Genomic DNA, 17,018 nt, shown 5'->3' with positions numbered 1-17,018 from the left:
TCTCTATCTGGCAACATTGAATTCAACTGGCAGCAGCAGTGCACCGATGCGACGAACGTGAGTTGTAGGAATTTACAAGCTTGCTAACACTGTCTCCCTCCCGCCCCGCAATCTAATAAGGTGGAACCGGTTTCCGGCTCTGAACGGATCCGGTTCCGGGTTTTCGGACTTAAGTCTGGAACCGGTTTTTCGGATCCAGGCCTGGAACCGGTACCCAAGATCCGGCTCCGGAACCTGTTTTTCGGATCCAGGTCTGGAATCGGATCTTCAAAGGAAGCGGTTCCGCCGGAACCGGAACTTTGTAGCCATCCCTACGCTAAATCCGAGCTGCTGGCAGGCTGTGAATAGTGTGCTAGATTAAATGGTGGAAACGACAGGCAGGCGCCCAGACGGCGTCCGCTTATCTCATTTGGCTAAACAAACTGGGTGACTGGCAAACTCATTGGCTAAACAGCTAAACAGGCCAACTTATTCAGGGTGTCTATCGAGTTTCATTTTCAGAATTCCAGTATATTCAGTATAATTATCAACAAAATTCCAATACCTAATATAATGATTTTTCTTAAAAGTTCTTTAGGAATAATCACACTCTTGATGATTTCAGGTTTGTAGTTTTACCATCAAAAGAATAGTTTATTTTTAATAAATTTAGTTAGCCTTGATTTTTTTAAATACAATGATCTTTTAACATTTTTAAAAGAGCCTCCCAACTCCCCTCACAGCCCTCCAGTCCACCCATTGCTTTAAATGTCTAATTACAAAATGTATACAGCTCTGTATATTTCCAGTATCAGCAGCCTGTCGTTTGGCTAAACACCCACTGGTGGACCAAAAATATTTTTCTGGGGGGCACAAGCGGATTTGGGCGGAGATGGCACAAGCGCGTGGTCCTCTTTGCAGTGTTTTGAAGGTGAACTTTTTGCCTACTTTACGGGTCTTTGGGGGCTTTTGCATCCAGGTCTGGAACTGGTTTCTAAGATCCGGTTCTTGAACCGGGTTTTCGGATCCAGGTCTGGAACCGGTACCGAAACCGGTTCTGATAATGGATCTCCAAGAAACGGTTCCTCGCGGAATCGGAACTTTGTGGGCATCTTTGGTCCGTAAAATACGGTAAGATGGGGAAGTGCAAATTACACAAATCTGTTCATTGTACATCGCACACTCTCCAAACCACAGGACGGACTCTGGTATTCAACCATTCTGAAGTAGTAAGCATAAAACAGTATTATCGAGTACAATCGAAGAGCCTGCCAACAGTGAACTATATGATGATGCATGATAACTCGATTTCTCCCGGCGGCTGCTGATTTCCTTGAAATTCCAAGATTAGAGCTCAGAAACCGTATTTTACCCTTTTCATGAACCGAATAATTCAAGCATTCATTAAGGTCGTCTTCTGCCACAGATATATACCCTTGGCTTCCCTCCCCATGTAGGAAGTCGGTAAGTCCTCCTGTAAACTCTCTATAGCAGTTGTACATACAACGATCACTTTTAAAGTTCCCGCCATAATCCTTAATCATTCGACTATGAATGGTAGCTGTATTGTGCCCTTCTGCCTGGAAAAATCGAATCACATCACGCAGTTTACACTTGGTGCTGACGGGCGCTGTGATTGCACTCAATACGGTTTCACGCTCACTACTCCACAATGATTGAACAACGGAGTTTGTCTTTTGGTATGAAGGAAGTGAGATCTCCAATCAACAGATTTGTCAACATCTCACGTACTTTTCCTCTCGTGGCGTGTCTGAAAAAAATAATAAAATAAAAGCCCCTTCAAATTAATGCTACATATAAGATCTCTCCTAATTTGAATATATAAATATATATCGAATATTACACTAACAGTAAATTTCATCGACAAACTTTCGAAGACATTCTTTAATATCCCAGAGTTAATTTTCTTTTAATACAGCTACAGTAGTGCTACTTGATTAATCAGCTCGAACGTTTCTGTTCATGTATTCACATAACTGATGATAAAATTCTTTGAACGCTTTCGTTCGGGAAAAAAGAAATGTCATGTATTATCACAAAATCAAAGGTTGTTTCATCGTTAAAGAGTTCTTGTGAATAGCAGCGTAACATCTAACAAAATACGGGCATAATGTATTTCTTTTTTTTCTTTTTCTTTCTTTGATTTCTTTTTTTCTTTTTTTAATGCACGATTACACATTTTAACGTCTATTGAACAATCAAGTGAGCCTTAGAAGCTCAAAATAATTAAAAAAAGAGTTTCTCAACATTATTGTTAAGTTTCATGACAAAACATTACAGTCGTAATAACCCTGTATCTACTCAGGTATTAGCAGTAAAACGAAATTCTAAAACATTCATATATTGTCTTTTCGTATTTAAATTACTGTAACAGTGAAAGAATAAGTCCAACATATCCGTAACTACATATATATATATATTTTTTTTACTTATAGTACTGACTTTTTAGAAAAAAAAAGATGTCACAATCTAAATAAACCCTCACAATTACACACGCTGATTTTTACTAGAAATGTTAGTTATTTACTTGTTTAGAAGATAAGCCATTGAAACAAACTGTAGAGTAACTGTTACATCTCTAGATAATTTCCATTGCATAGTAGTGATAAATATGATTCCTAATTAATTCTGAAATTTATTTTAGCCGTTAGTTTTCCCTGACATTATTTTTAATTTAATCGTAAGTTTTATTGTTTAATTTTTAGTAATAGATACTTCAATTAAAACAGCTTTCTGTGCCCAAAGGTTTTATCTTATTAGAAGCCACAAACAAAGGTATTCTTACAATTTTAAAAAATCTACTTACAGATTTCTATATTTCCTGAATTTCCTTTAAGCTTCCAAGATTTCGACTCTCCTCTGGAGTTTTGGTCACGGAGGTTAAAAACAGGAAGAAAAAGAATAGAAACATCAAGGAATAAAAATGGAATTGACTTACCAAAGAAAGAGCTGTGTTGTCAAATACGTCAGCGTTCAACGGATGAAAAGAATGAAAACTAAAATAATTTTGTTAGGATTAATTTAGTTTGCATCCTCTTCATCCGTTGACCTCTGACGTACTTGACAACGTGTGACCGTACAACATAGCTGTTCGCTTGGTAAGTCCGTTCCATTTTTATTCCTTGATATTTCTATTCTTTTTCTTCCTGTTTTAAACCTCCGTGACCAAAACTCCAGAGGAGAGTCGAAATCTTGGAAGCTTAAAGAAAAGTCAGGAATTACAGAAATCTGTAAGTAGAAAATAATAATTAGAATTCCTGAGCGTGATTTTGCATAGTCTGAATTATTTCAGTTAAATGTCACACGGTTACGTCCTTTAGACTAAGGGAGACGGATGAGTACGGCAAATGAATGATGATGGAAAAACTGTTGGAATGAGAATGTGGGAGAAAACGAAAGTACCTCTAGAAAACCCGCGGACACCACCACAAACTTACTTGGCCGGAGATAGAACTAGGGACCCCACCTATCAGAGGTAAGCGCTTTACCACTATGGCCCCCAGTAAAGAAAAAGAAACAATAAATAAAAAGATGAGAAATCACAGACTGGTCCAAGTAAGATTTTATTGTGAGCCTGCATAGGAAAAAGACATACGAACATGAATGCAGACCGTTTCAAAGCAATGTAATACAAGCAATAAACTTTTTACACAATTTTATAATCCTTTCATTTTTACTATTATTTTGATGATAGAGAGAAAGAGAGAGAGAGAGTGGGGGGTCCAGTTTTATTTTAAAGATACATTGCTAATCGATAACTGAAAAGGTACTTATGCTCCTCTGAATTATAAATTGTTTTAAAAGTTCTGGAAACATGTAATTTCCATACACCCTGTTCTTTCCTTTACATAAGTGTTGAAAATTCTAACAGCTATCAGTAAAAATTCGACGTTTAATGTAACTTTTTAAATAATCTCCAATAATTTGGAGAAGCAAAGGTAAGTACCTTTTTAGTTTATTGACACGATTGTTCTTCAAACGATTTACATTAAAACACGTTAAGTAATGTGTCACGTGAACATTAATCTCTCCCAAATAACGACTTTAAGTTATTTTGTATTGAAAGTTTTAATTTTAACAAGAAAGAACTACCTTTAAACAATATTCCTCAATGATAAAGGTGTCAGTAAACTCTAGATCATTTCTCATACGTCTATGCAATCTTTTTCTTTTTTCTTTCTTTCTTTCTTATTTTCTTAAAGACAACTACAAATTACCTTTTATTTGATAAAATCTTTGAAACCAAAGCATCATTCACGGAATCTGGTGGTACAGCGGGAACATAATTATATCCTGTATAAGGCTGCAACAGAGATGAATTAACACTAGTTGGTTCTTGTGTTGTTGGATGTTCATATCTATTCGCTGGTTTTTCTTCTTCTTTATCAGTGATTTCATTGGTCAGAGAATCCTCATTAGTTACATATTGGTTGTCATCAGGTTCCGTACTGAATATTAATAATTCCTCAGCTAAATAATCAGATACATCCAGATTTTCTTCTTTTACGGTAACCTCACCGTCTCCCTCTTTGCATATAACCTATAACAAAAGCAAGGTAACAATAAGATAAGTTCTGTATTGTTTTCTCGTAATCCTCAATTCATATATTTTTCACTACTATGACAATATTTTAAATATGTCATACTATGGTGAAAGTAGCTATGTAGCGTAGTAGTTACCGCATTGGCATGGTAAGCCGAAGACCTGGACTCGAATCTCTCATTCCTTTTTAACATCGAAACTATATGAGAAATGGCACTACAACCAAAACCATGAGATCTAGTGGAAAAATGAACGCAAATCTCTCGTACCAAACTAGAACGCTAATTGAAGACTCGCTGTAGAAAACATTGTCTCACTTACTTTATTTTTAATACGTTTATGTCTTAGTTACATTTGCATACATAGCTTCACTTCATTATATGGTAGGTTGTATTTGTAAGCAAAAATATTTTCTATTTTGTGAGAACAATTTACAACCTTTTGTCTCTAGTGTTAAGTAAATATTGTTTTGGGCATTTACATTGTTTTCTACAGCAAGTCTTCAATTATTTAGCTAGGAGAAATCCTATAGAGAACTAATATTTGAGTAGATCAATCAAAATATGAGTGCAAGGGCCGCAATTCTTTTATATCGTTTGATAAAAAGAACATCTTTTAGTGCGAACTATTCGTTGACATCATAATAATAATAATAATAATAATAATAATAATAATAATAATAATAATAATAATAATAATAATAATAATAATAATAATAATAATAATAATAGCAATAAGAACAACAACAGAATAACAAAGATTCAGATTGTCTTACTCTTCCTACTTTTTAGTAGCAGACGTCACACTTTTGAAAATAAGCCTTACTTTCCAATCAGATATAAACACACACAAGTAATATTTTCATGAAGTTACAATGCATTTGTGTTGAAACACAGTGATCTCAGCTGCTGACACGGTTGTAACTCAGCGGCCATCAATAAATAGATGTTACTTGAGACTTCCCGAAACGAAACCAAAAGTCAGAACAAAACAATTGATGTAAATGGATATTGAAATACGTAAAAGACTTCTTGAGAGCTTTTGGAGAGTTTCATTTTCTTAGTACATGGGTCATTAGCATTTGAGAAATTTTCAAAGCCGTTTCAGTAAATTGAATCATTAATTCATGTAGTTTGCACCCTTCTCAAGAGTTTGTTAGGGTTTATTTACTTCGGTAACTTTAGTTTCTGCCGTTATTACATAATTTTAACAAATGTTATGAGATTAAACAAAAATCTATTAAATCGCTTCTGTTTAATAAAAGGCCTAATGTATGTTTGAACCAATGTCCTCTTTATTATTATTACAAAAAACGTCAATTAATTATAAATGTTAACTTTGGCTTAGATACAGATTTCAAGGAAATTATATTTTTATAATTATTTCATACGGCTCGCTTTTTTAATGAAATTTATTTTCCGATGTCGATCCGAATGACTAGAGTTTAGAAAAATACAGTTGTTCTGTATACAGGGTGGCCCATTTTAATCTTTCCACGGAAATATCTCGAAAACGGTTGAACATAAATGAACTGAACAAAAACTCACATAGGAAATGCCATGGGGCCAATCGAATGGTGATGTCGCGATGCCCCCCAGGGCCGCTCTTTAAGGGGGCTTGGGGCTCAACTTTAAAATTTTAAATAAAAACATTGGGTGAGTGACACCTCGTTCGATAGATCTTTAAAAAGTGATGTGGTAAAAGACTTTTCATATCGGTCACCGTATTCAAAATGGAGGCCAAGATATGTTACCTGTATCAGATAAACGTCCAGTAGTACTAATATGAAAATGGTTGAACATAAATGAACCAAACAAAAGCTCAAATAGGAAAGCCATGGGGGCACATCGAATGGTGTTGTCACGGTGTCCCCCAGGGCCGCCCTTCATGGGGGCCCAAGGCCCAACTTTAAAATTTTAAATGGAAAATGAAGCGAGTGATACCTCGTTTGATAATCTTCAAACACTAAACAGAGTTGTGACAAAAGATTTTTCATATCGGTTGCCGTATTCAAAATCAAAGCTAAGACATGGCGTCTATATCAGATTACGCATCTAGTACCACTAATATGAAAGCGGTTGGAGATAAATGAACAGAATAAAAAGTAAAACAGGAAAATGACATAAAGCACATCCAATGATGTCGTGGTGACCCCCAGGGCCGCATTTCATGGGGGCCCAGGGCCCAACTTCAAAATTGTCAATGGAAAAACCATAGGTCAAGTGATATCTCGTTCGATAGATCTTTAAAAAACTAAAAAGTGTTGTGGGAACAGATTTTTCAAATCTGTCACGATATTCAAAATGACCGCCAAGACATGGTGCCTAATCAGATAAAATGTCCAGTACTACTAATATGAAAACGGTTGGAGATAAATAAACAGGATAAAACTCGTATAGGAAATCACAGAGAGTATTTATCATTCCACGCCTCGAGAATAATCCAACGAAGAAGATTATTAAAGCGTAAGTGACATAATGCTAAAGAGGAAATCTTAAGTCAGAAAATTATTTTTCCGATCTCCCTCCTTAGGTGGTTGAAGCGGAAATGAATGGCAAAATCTTAAATGAGAACTCCACTTTTGCTTGCAATAGGTATGGTTTGTCTGAAATACTTGGGTGTACAAGTGACTGAACTGTAATGAACCAGAGCTCCTCCGTGGCTAAGCGGTTAGCGTACGCGCCTTTGGCGCGGGAGACCCGGGTTCGATTCCCGGCGGGAGCTCATGTGGTTCGGATTCCACGTTAATCAGTAGGTCCACGTCTCACATAGCCTCGCTGCTGAAAAGGGACGCTAAACTGAAATTCAACTCAACTCAACTCAACTGTAATGAACCAATATTATGCAGACGACTTTTGAGCAAAACCAACTTTTGTACACGTTGTTCTAAAATTGCACTGTTTGACAAATTGGTTTCATATTTCAGTTGATTCACTTTTGCACAAATCATTGCCTGCAATCAAAATGGAAGGTACCATATACCAAGAATTTTACTTATACTTTTTTCCATTACAGACATCTATCTGTTATAAAAACACGTTTCAGATAATTTTGTTGTGTAGATACAATTTGCAAAAACTAAGGTTCTCATTTGCAATTTCACCGTTTCTTCCCGTCCCGCTTCACCCACTTACGGAGGACGTTGGAACGATGATTTTCTAGGAACTAGATTTCTTCCTTTGCATTATGGCACTTTGACTCTAATCATCTTCTCCTCTGTTCCAACATTTTCGAGCCCTGGAATGATAAATACACTCTGTGATTTTCTATAGGAGTTTTATTCTGTTCATCCGTTATTATCTTCAACCGTTTTCATATTAATGGTACTGGACGTATTAACTGATACAGGCCCCACGTCTTAGCGGCCATTTTGAAAACGTTGACCCAATGAACAATCTTTTGCCACGACGCTGTTTAGTGTAAGAAGATCTATCGAACGAGGTATCACTTGCCGCATATTTTCGTCTAAAATTTCTAAGTTGGGCTTGGGCTCCCCTGAAAGGCGGCCCTGGGGGGCACCGCGACAACATCATTCGATTTCCCCCATGGCTTTCCTATTTGAGTTTTAGTTTGGTTCATTTATGTTCAATCATTTTTATATTAGTGCTACTGGACGTTTATCTGATACAGGTAACACATCTTGGCGGCCATCTTGAATACGGTGACCGATATGAAAAATCTTTTGCCACATCGCTTTTTAGTTTTTAAAGATCTATCGAACGAGGGGGCACTCACCTCATGTTTCCATTTAAAACTTTAAAGTTGGGCCACGGGCCTCCTTGAAGAGCGGCCCTGGGGGAACGGCGACATCACCATTCGATTTGCCCCATGGTATTTCCTATTTGAGTTTTTGTTCAGTTCATTTATGTTTAACCATTTTCGAGATATTTTCGTGGAAAGATTAAAATTGGCCACCCTGTATACAAAAATATCAGAACTCACTATAACCATTCATAAGTTTTTCTTTCTTTTTTAAGACACTTATCTATGCTATTATAAAAAATAGCCAAGTGACTCCTCATCAACGCCCAAGTCAAGTTACTATAGGCACAAACAAAATTAGTAAAATGAATGTCTCTTTTAAGGCGAAAGCAAAGGATTACGAAATTTTTTGATATTATATACGAGGGCCATTGCAAAAGTCATGACAACTATTAATTTTCTCGAAAATGGCAACGAGTAAAAAAAAAATCCGAAATATGCAAATGGGAGGTTGGTTCATATTGAAACATTACATGTAGGGAGATGGATGAACATACACACTACATACCCTGAGAAAAAAAAAGACGAAAAAAAAAATTATCGTCTCAAACATGTTTTACTGTAAATTGCAACAGTACACAATAGTACAGGGCAGGAACACGTACCTGTAACATCTCAGAGTCCCTGCCATCTTTTTGATTCTTGGGGAGACTTCTGAGGCCATGGAATGCACGTAGTTTGTAATGTACTATTGTATACAATTGTAACTGACAGAAACGCTTTTCAAACGACAAAATTTCTTTTTTTCGCCTTTTTTCTCGTGCTATATATTTAGGGTGGTGTGTGTTCACCATCTCCCTACATGTGATGTTTATATATGAACTAACCTTCCATTTGCATATTTCAGGATTTTTTAAATTCTTTACCATTTTCGAGAAAAAAAAAATAGTTGCCATGACTTTTGCAGGATCATATATATATATATATATATATAGGAGTTGGACAAAAAAATCAAAAAACACTTCATACAGGACACGTAAGTTTAGCCCTCCACTGTACAGTACATGTTGCAGTTGCCGATCGTTTCTCGTTTTCAATGTGTCATGTGCACCTTCCTCTTCCGTCAGCAGTAACCAGTTCACCTGTGAATGTCGTGGTGTGAAAGTGGTGCGGTAAAATGGGCGACCTGACAGACTTCCAAAGAGGCATGATCGTTGGTGCTCATCTGGTTGGAGCTTCAGTGGCAACAGTGGCGAACATTGTGAGGGTATCGAAAGGCACTGTGTCCAATGTCACGAGGGCATACATAATTCATGGGCAAACGACGTCTGCAAAGCACAACAGTGGTCGAAAGACAATCCTGTCAGATAGGGACCGGAGGGCATTAAAGCGGATTGTAGCAGCTAAAAAGAAGACAACTGCAATGAAAATTACGTCTGAATTCAATTCCGGCCTACAGAACTCGGTTTCATCGAAAACAGTGCGGCGGGAACTTCATAAAATAAAAATTCATGGCAGGGCCACTATCGCCAAACCCCTGGTCACAGCAGTAAATGCGAAGAGGCGTATCCGGTGGTGCAAGGACCACAAGGCGTGGACTCATGAGCAGTGGAAACACGTAACGTGTTCAGATGAATCGACCTTCACCTTGTTTCCAACAACCGGTCGTGTTTACGTATGGAGGACACTGTCGCAGGCCTATGATACAGACTATCTGCTCCCAACTGTAAAGCATGAGGGTGGTTCTGTTACAGTATGTGCAGTGATATCGTGGTTTTCTGCAGGTCCCATCATAGTACTGCATAGAATGATGAATGCTAAGGCGTATGAGGCCATTTTGAGGGACCAGGTTCTACGCATGGCCCAAATATTGTTCCCTGATGGTGATGGCATCTACCAAGATGATTTGCCACCCTGTCACGCTGCAAAAACGGTGAAATCATGGTTTGAGAAGCATGACCAGGAGCTATCACACCTCCCCTGGGTTCCACAATCACCAGACCTGAACATTATTGAGCTATTGTGCTCTGAGTTAGAAAGATGTGTTCAGTCTCATTATCCTCCGCCAGCATCCCTTAAGGAACTAGAGCATGTTTTGGAGGAACAATGGTACAAAATTGCACATACCACGATTCAGGAGCTGTATACGTCCATTTCACGTCAGATTCAAGCTGTTTTGGACGCAAAAGGAGGCCCCACACCATCTAGGTATGATTTTCACACTTTTGCAAACATTTTAGATTTTTTTATCCAACCCCTGTATATATATATATATTAGGGTGTTTCAAAACAACACCGACAACGTTTGGAAGGTGATTTCTGACACCAAGATAAGACAAAAAGTATAGACCAACCTGCCTGCACAAATGCTTCCTTTTGGAGTTACAGGCTGTCGAAAACATGAAAAAATGAAATGTTAAGGTCCACAACTCCAAAACTATGGGGCCTACCATAGTCGGGTCAAGACTTTACTTAGGAACTAGTATTACCCTATCCAAATATCCATATTTCAGAATTCTGTGGTACTTCCGCGACAATTTTTATAGAGGTAGTTGGAGAGTACTTCAAATTATATGCCCGTAGCCAAACTCCCTCTATAAAAATTACTGCATGAGTATCTTAGGGTTGTGAAACATGGATTCTTGGATAGGGCACATATTAGTTCCTAAGTGAAGCCTTGACCCGACTACGGTAGGTAACATAGTATTGGAGCTATGAACCTTTAAAGTTCATTTTTTCATGTTTTCGGCAGCCTATAGCTACGAGGGGAAGCACTTGTGTACCCAGGTTGGTCTATACTTTATGTCTTATCTTGGTGTCAGGAATCACCTAACAAACGTTGTCGGTGTTGTTGTTTTAAAACACCCTATATATATATATCCTAAGAAAAAGGGAATTAAAGTTGTTTTTGTTAAGAATAATCTCATGGATTGATGAAGTTAGGGAGATGGTACAATGCATATAAATTCATTTAAGGTAACTGAAAACATTTTTCAAAGTTTTCGGAAATTTGCTCCTAAAGGGGAAAAAGGGGTTATTTACACGAGGAGAAAGTCCATCCTATGAGATGGTATCCAAGTGGAAATGGCAATTCCAAATTGGACACAGACTACCGCGGACGCTTCTAGATCTGGAAGATCATCTTTCACTGATGATGTCGCCTTGATGGGGAAAGGTGAGAAGATCATAATGGAAAACAGGAGGATAACTGCTGAACGTGATATGTGTGCAATAAGTATGAGTCTCCCTGGAGTATCATTCACAACCACCTGCATCTTCAGAAACTGCCAGCATGGCGGTTGCCAGGACTGTTGACACCTTTCCAGAAGAGAAATTGCGAAGACGATGCAGAGAAATGTTGCATCGCCGTGAGATGGATGAAGAGGACTTTTTCGACAGACTAGTGACAATGGATGAAAGTTCGGTTTATCTTTATGACCCATAAACAAAAGAAATGAGCAAACAATGGAAACACTCCTCCTGCCCAAATCCCTAAAAGGTACGAGTGCAGGAGTCTGCCGTCAAGGTGATGATTTCCGTTTTCTGGGACTCTAAAGGGGTCATCGTGACAGATTACCTACCACAGGGACAAAGTATTCCCATTTCCTGATTAAGTTACGAGAGGAACTGAAGAAGAAATGTCGTGGATTGGTCACAAAAGGAGTGCTGCTATTGGCAGACAATGCACTAACCCATTCCGCTTATACATCCATGATGAAAGCAGTGATATTAGGATATGAAATATCCACCCACCTCTATACTCATCAGCCCTAGCACAAAGGGACTTCTTTCTCTTCCCAGAAATGAAGCATCTACCCAGAGGACGCAATTTTGACAATAGGGATGACGTCATTTCTGAGGTTGAACCGTGGTTTGAAGGCCAAACTGCAAACTTTTACAAGACGGGCTTACGAAGAGTGAAGAACCGCTGGCAAAAACGTGTCGCTAGGCAGGTGATTACGTAGAGATGTCGAAGTTCTCCAGAGTGGATTTCTCCTAGGTAATTGCACGAACTTTTTGATATCCCGTCGTATAATATTTACATTTATTAATTTATTTATACAGAAAATGCCCAATATGAGGATTCGCTTAAATTCAAGTGTGAAATTCACTATTCAAACTTTTCATTAAAAATAACCGATCTCTCCTAAAATTTCGTAGGTGCATGAGAGGATTATTCAAATTATCAAAAAAATTGGTTACTTGGCAATATATTGTCACGTCGGAAACTGAATATTTTCCAAACATATCGGAACAAGCTAGTTCTCTCTTGAGTGGTAGGATAACAAGAATAAAAATGGATAAGAGAAATATGGTATAGTAAAAGGAATACATGCCATCAAATAAATATAACGTAAAGGGCTGTCATTAAAAATTACGAGCAGAGCACAGTGGACGAAAGAAAGAAAGAGTTGAATTGGAAGAGCGGTGTCTATGCTACATTACTGTTGCCAGATCCAAAATACACATCAAAGGTAGGTTGCCAGATTTTATCAATGTTACCAGAATCCAGATTTAAAGCCAGTTTAGATTTATGAATAAAGAATGATTCTTTAATCTTCCATTTTTTCCTTGAACCTTGATAGAGAAGCACACCTACTGTCCACAATGCTTCTGCCAAATATTATCACACAGATGTCATAGAAGACCTGCATAGTACTTCTCAGTCATTGTTCTCCCCTTTGGAAGATAATCCACTATCACTATCCCTTCCGAACCCCAGAAAACTGAAGCCATCACTTTCCCAGCTGAGGGCACTGACTTGGCCTTCTTTGGGGAGGGGGGGGGGAAGAGCGGTGTTACCACTGCTTGGAATTTTGTTTGGATTCTAGTTGGTAATATTGGAACCAGGTCTCATCTACTGTTATGAATCTTATATGAATTGTATCTGTTTTTGTCAGGAAGAGATGAAGATTGTCCCTTGAAATGTTGTGTCTGGTGAGCTTTTGATCAGGTGTCAAAAGTTTTGGCACCCATCTTTCGGAAACCTTGCTCATTACCAGAAACTGGAAGATAATTCGGTCAAATCATGCAAAAGCATGTGATTTATATGTTCGTACGTGCGTGATTACAAGAATTTTAAACATTTAACATTCTCAATTGAACAATACTTGGGCCACAAATAAGGTGCACGATCTACGAAAACAATAGAATATAAAATTATGGTGCGCTGTTTTACTTTGAATAGGTCTACTCCTAATCTAGGTCAGAATCGTCTGTAGACGAATCTGTAATTTCTACTAAAATTCATTTTGAGTTATTGGAAACAGACTGAAGATCTCAGTAGTTGTCTTCAATGCACTGATAACGACACGTGTCTTATATAATTTCTCCAATCTTCAACACTGATTTTAGTAAATGCGCTGATTAACAAACAACAGTATTGGTATAGTTCGCCTTTCAAATTATGTTGCTACTGCCCGTTTCAATTGTGACTACATCATTTCGATTGGATTAAATACATGATGATATGGTGGTAACCTTAAAACATGTCCATATGATGCGTAATTTGTAAATTATGAATGTTTCATTTCTTCCGCTCGCAGGCAATTACTCATCAATAATATAGAGAACAGGTATTATCGGGACCGAACCAAGTATGCCATGAGTTGTCATATAATTAAGAGTAGTATCTTTCCTCTACAAAGAATTGGACTTCGATTAATCGTACGACTATGGTAGGAGGCCATTATCCAAAACTATAATCGATGGCACGTCTAAGCGTTTTAGATGAAGTTTCCAAACCAATGGTCTAAAATTTCTGTATTTATTGTCCCATTGTAGTCAGTAGGAGTATCAGATAATGTTTTTGTATGTTATAAATTAAGTATTATCGACAAAATCAAATTGGTCACCACAATCCATAATCAGAATCCTCTTTCCTTTCTTGTCTTAAGTTGTAACTGCAGAACTGTCGACCAATTCTTCATTGGCATGTGTTGTTACTCTGCCAAGTTTCGTCCAGGTACATTACGTAGTACTTTTTCAGAAAACGATATCTCCAAGGAATAACATCATCGAACTCATATTTTGCACCTTTCCTTTGCATTGATTTATAAGAAAACCCACACTATGTAACACACAACGTAATGTTCTGATGGAATAACGAAATTCCGGATGTTTTCTATCTCACAATCAGAGACAGCGTTTCTGTCGTAGATAACACACTTTTCTTATAGCATTCATATATCGTTCGTCGCAGCAAATCACAAGTAAAATAAGACAGGAGACTTACCTTGTACCCCCGTGTTTGTTACTTTAATTGCAGGAGAATATTTCCTTCCCCGCTGGGAACGTCGTCAGCACCACTTTTATTACTGCACCACCGCATTCTTACTTTTATATACACTATTGTAAAATTAAACACAACACACTGAGCAAGGCTACGTGGTGAAAACATGTAAGAAACACTAACAAGTAACAGTTTCCAACACATTAACTGAGTCTTCATCAGACTTCCACTTCCTCTGGTTTCTTGGGAGTTGGTTACTTCTTGTGTATCTTCAGATCAACTTTTAAATACGCTCCGCAATTTCACTAAAAAGTAACACTTGTGTTTTTTCCACTTCGCCTGTTCAGTTGAACATCTGTCCAAGTAAGAATATGTTATTTTACTGAATACATTCTCGTCCTTTAATTATTTCTTTCTTCTTTCCTTACTTCTTCTTTAAGTAAAATCCTCTCCCATTCTTTATTTATCGCAAATTGTTCATTCCAATTCATTGCCTTGTCTCCTGCCTTCTTTCCATTTTCTCACCAAAGTCCTGCTCTCTGCTTCTATGGCCTCTGTTACTTTCCACTCTATCCTGTGGTTTGATCTTATTGCGTTGTTGTCCCTTTTCCATCGTACGTCGTCCTTATGCTACTTTGTTCTTTCTTCCATCTTTTTTGTTTCCCTTATGTAAATTTTGTTACACTCTGCGTATCCCACTTTATATATTACCCCGCTTTGATCTTTGTCCATTATTGCTTTATCCTTGATTTTTCTAAACACTTCAACTGCTCTGCTTCCTCCTTCTGTGTATGTCCTAATTTCTGCTTTCTGAAGTCCTCTTTATTTTCTCTGTTTCTTTACTTAGGCTCTCCATACCAAACTATTTTATGTTCTTGCCTTCTTTCACTTTCTTCCTCTCACTCCATCCTCTTCATTGTATCCATTTCGCTTTAGGTGTACCTAAAACGTTTTTAAATCTAGTTTCCTCTATTCTTCATTTGTGCTTAGGACTTCTTTCCACCACACATTTTATGAATTTTTTCCTTAGTAATCTCATCTACATCATTTCGTTTGAGGCAATACAATCCCGCTGCACACTGATACCAGGATATAATGAATTCTTCTACAGACTTCATTTTGATGCCTAGATAGTTTCTACCTTCTAGTCTACCTCTATCTCATTCTCTAGTCCAATGCCTTTCTTTTCATCATCTGCGTCTCTTATAAATTTCTCCAGCTGTTCTTTCGTTCCTTTCCATATTCCTAAACAGTCATCTGCATAACGGAAAAAAAGCAGTTTTTCTTCCCTTTCTCCCATCGATTCATTACTATATCTGATAGTACTGGACTCAAACAAGATTCTATATTAAGTCCTTCCTTCATTTTTACAATCTTGTCTCTAATTATACAGTATCCAATATCCCAGAATGCCCCTAATCCTCCTCCTTCTACCTTCTTGCTGTCCCAATCCTCTGTTTTCTTTTCACCAACTTCTTCTTTTATAGTTTGATCTTTCAAAAAAAAAAAAAAAAAAAAAAAAAAAAAAAAAACTTGCACAGAGTATTTCGTAGAGTTAATTTCGGTTGTTAATTACCCTTAATAATTTTCCCTGTGTTTACAATCAATTTACTGCTTTCTGTAATAATAATAATAATAATAATAATAATAATAATAATAATAATAATAATAAAACCTCTAATTGTTAGAATTAATATTTACGGGGAATTCCACACCACAATTCACATTTCTCTCGTCTCAATTCACATTTTGGCGTTGTACACACTAATTTCGCTGATAAATTTAACACTCTTCATACTTTGTAAAATTTAGGACTTAGCTGGTAGAACTCTTATTTTGGCTGTGTACAGTTTGTCAATTAGATTTCTTCTAGCAAGCTAAAAATCTACACATTTAGTTGCTATCAAGTATGAAATTCCGAAATATATATTTAACTCCAAGTGGGTGTTATGTGTAGAACTTTCAGATTAAACATTTTTTTTTCTTTAAAAGAAAACAAAAACTACAATAAGAAATCTTAAAGGGAAGGATCGGCGACGCAGAAATAAAAATAGTGCTGAAGACATTCCCAGAGAGGAAAAAAAAAAATCAATTAAACCAACAAACACGGAGGCATAAGGTAAGTCACTTTTCTGCACTTCTGGTTAGTTTTAGGTATGATGTTGCAAAATAATTTTCAACTGACAATTCAATTCCAAACAAAGGCAATGGAACCACATTTAACTTTCAAAGAGAAGTAAATAATTACCTGAAAGCACTTGTTTGTATCCTATTTAGCTTCTTTAAATAAGAATGCTATTCTTCTCAATGGTGAAGTTGGGTAAACTAGACACGATTTGTAACAAAAATTATTCGTTAATTTTATCTTAATTTATTTTGCCTAATGGTTCACGTGTCCATTTGTTGGTTTCGTTAAACTCAACAGGATCTAGAACTTGTGAGATTGATTTTTTAATTATTTATTTATTTTTTATTATGAATAGCGTAGTTAGTTTGATAACATTTTTGCTGGGCAGAACTCCATTGTTTTGAAGAACTTCA

The 17,018-nt window shown here is 37.1% G+C and overlaps 1 protein-coding gene across 4 annotated transcripts in view; it reads right to left on the bottom strand.

Annotated features, from left to right (window-relative positions):
* Positions 1-17,018, bottom strand: part of LOC145663072 (uncharacterized) — a 41,124-nt gene that overhangs the window by 9,280 nt on the left and 14,826 nt on the right. For all 4 annotated transcript variants that reach the window (XM_081729264.1, XM_081729260.1, XM_081729263.1 and 1 more), the window contains exon 3: positions 4,218-4,540. In XM_081729264.1, coding sequence (XP_081585390.1) covers positions 4,218-4,540 — 323 coding nt within the window. The remainder of the gene's footprint in view (positions 1-4,217; positions 4,541-17,018) is intronic.

This window comes from Thermobia domestica, chromosome 10 (genome assembly GCF_964235325.1).
Source record: "Thermobia domestica chromosome 10, izTheDome1.hap1.1, whole genome shotgun sequence".
NCBI lineage: Eukaryota > Metazoa > Arthropoda > Insecta > Zygentoma > Lepismatidae > Thermobia > Thermobia domestica.
The sequence above is the reverse complement of the archived record's forward strand: the minus strand, read 5'-3'. Positions and strand labels throughout refer to the sequence as shown.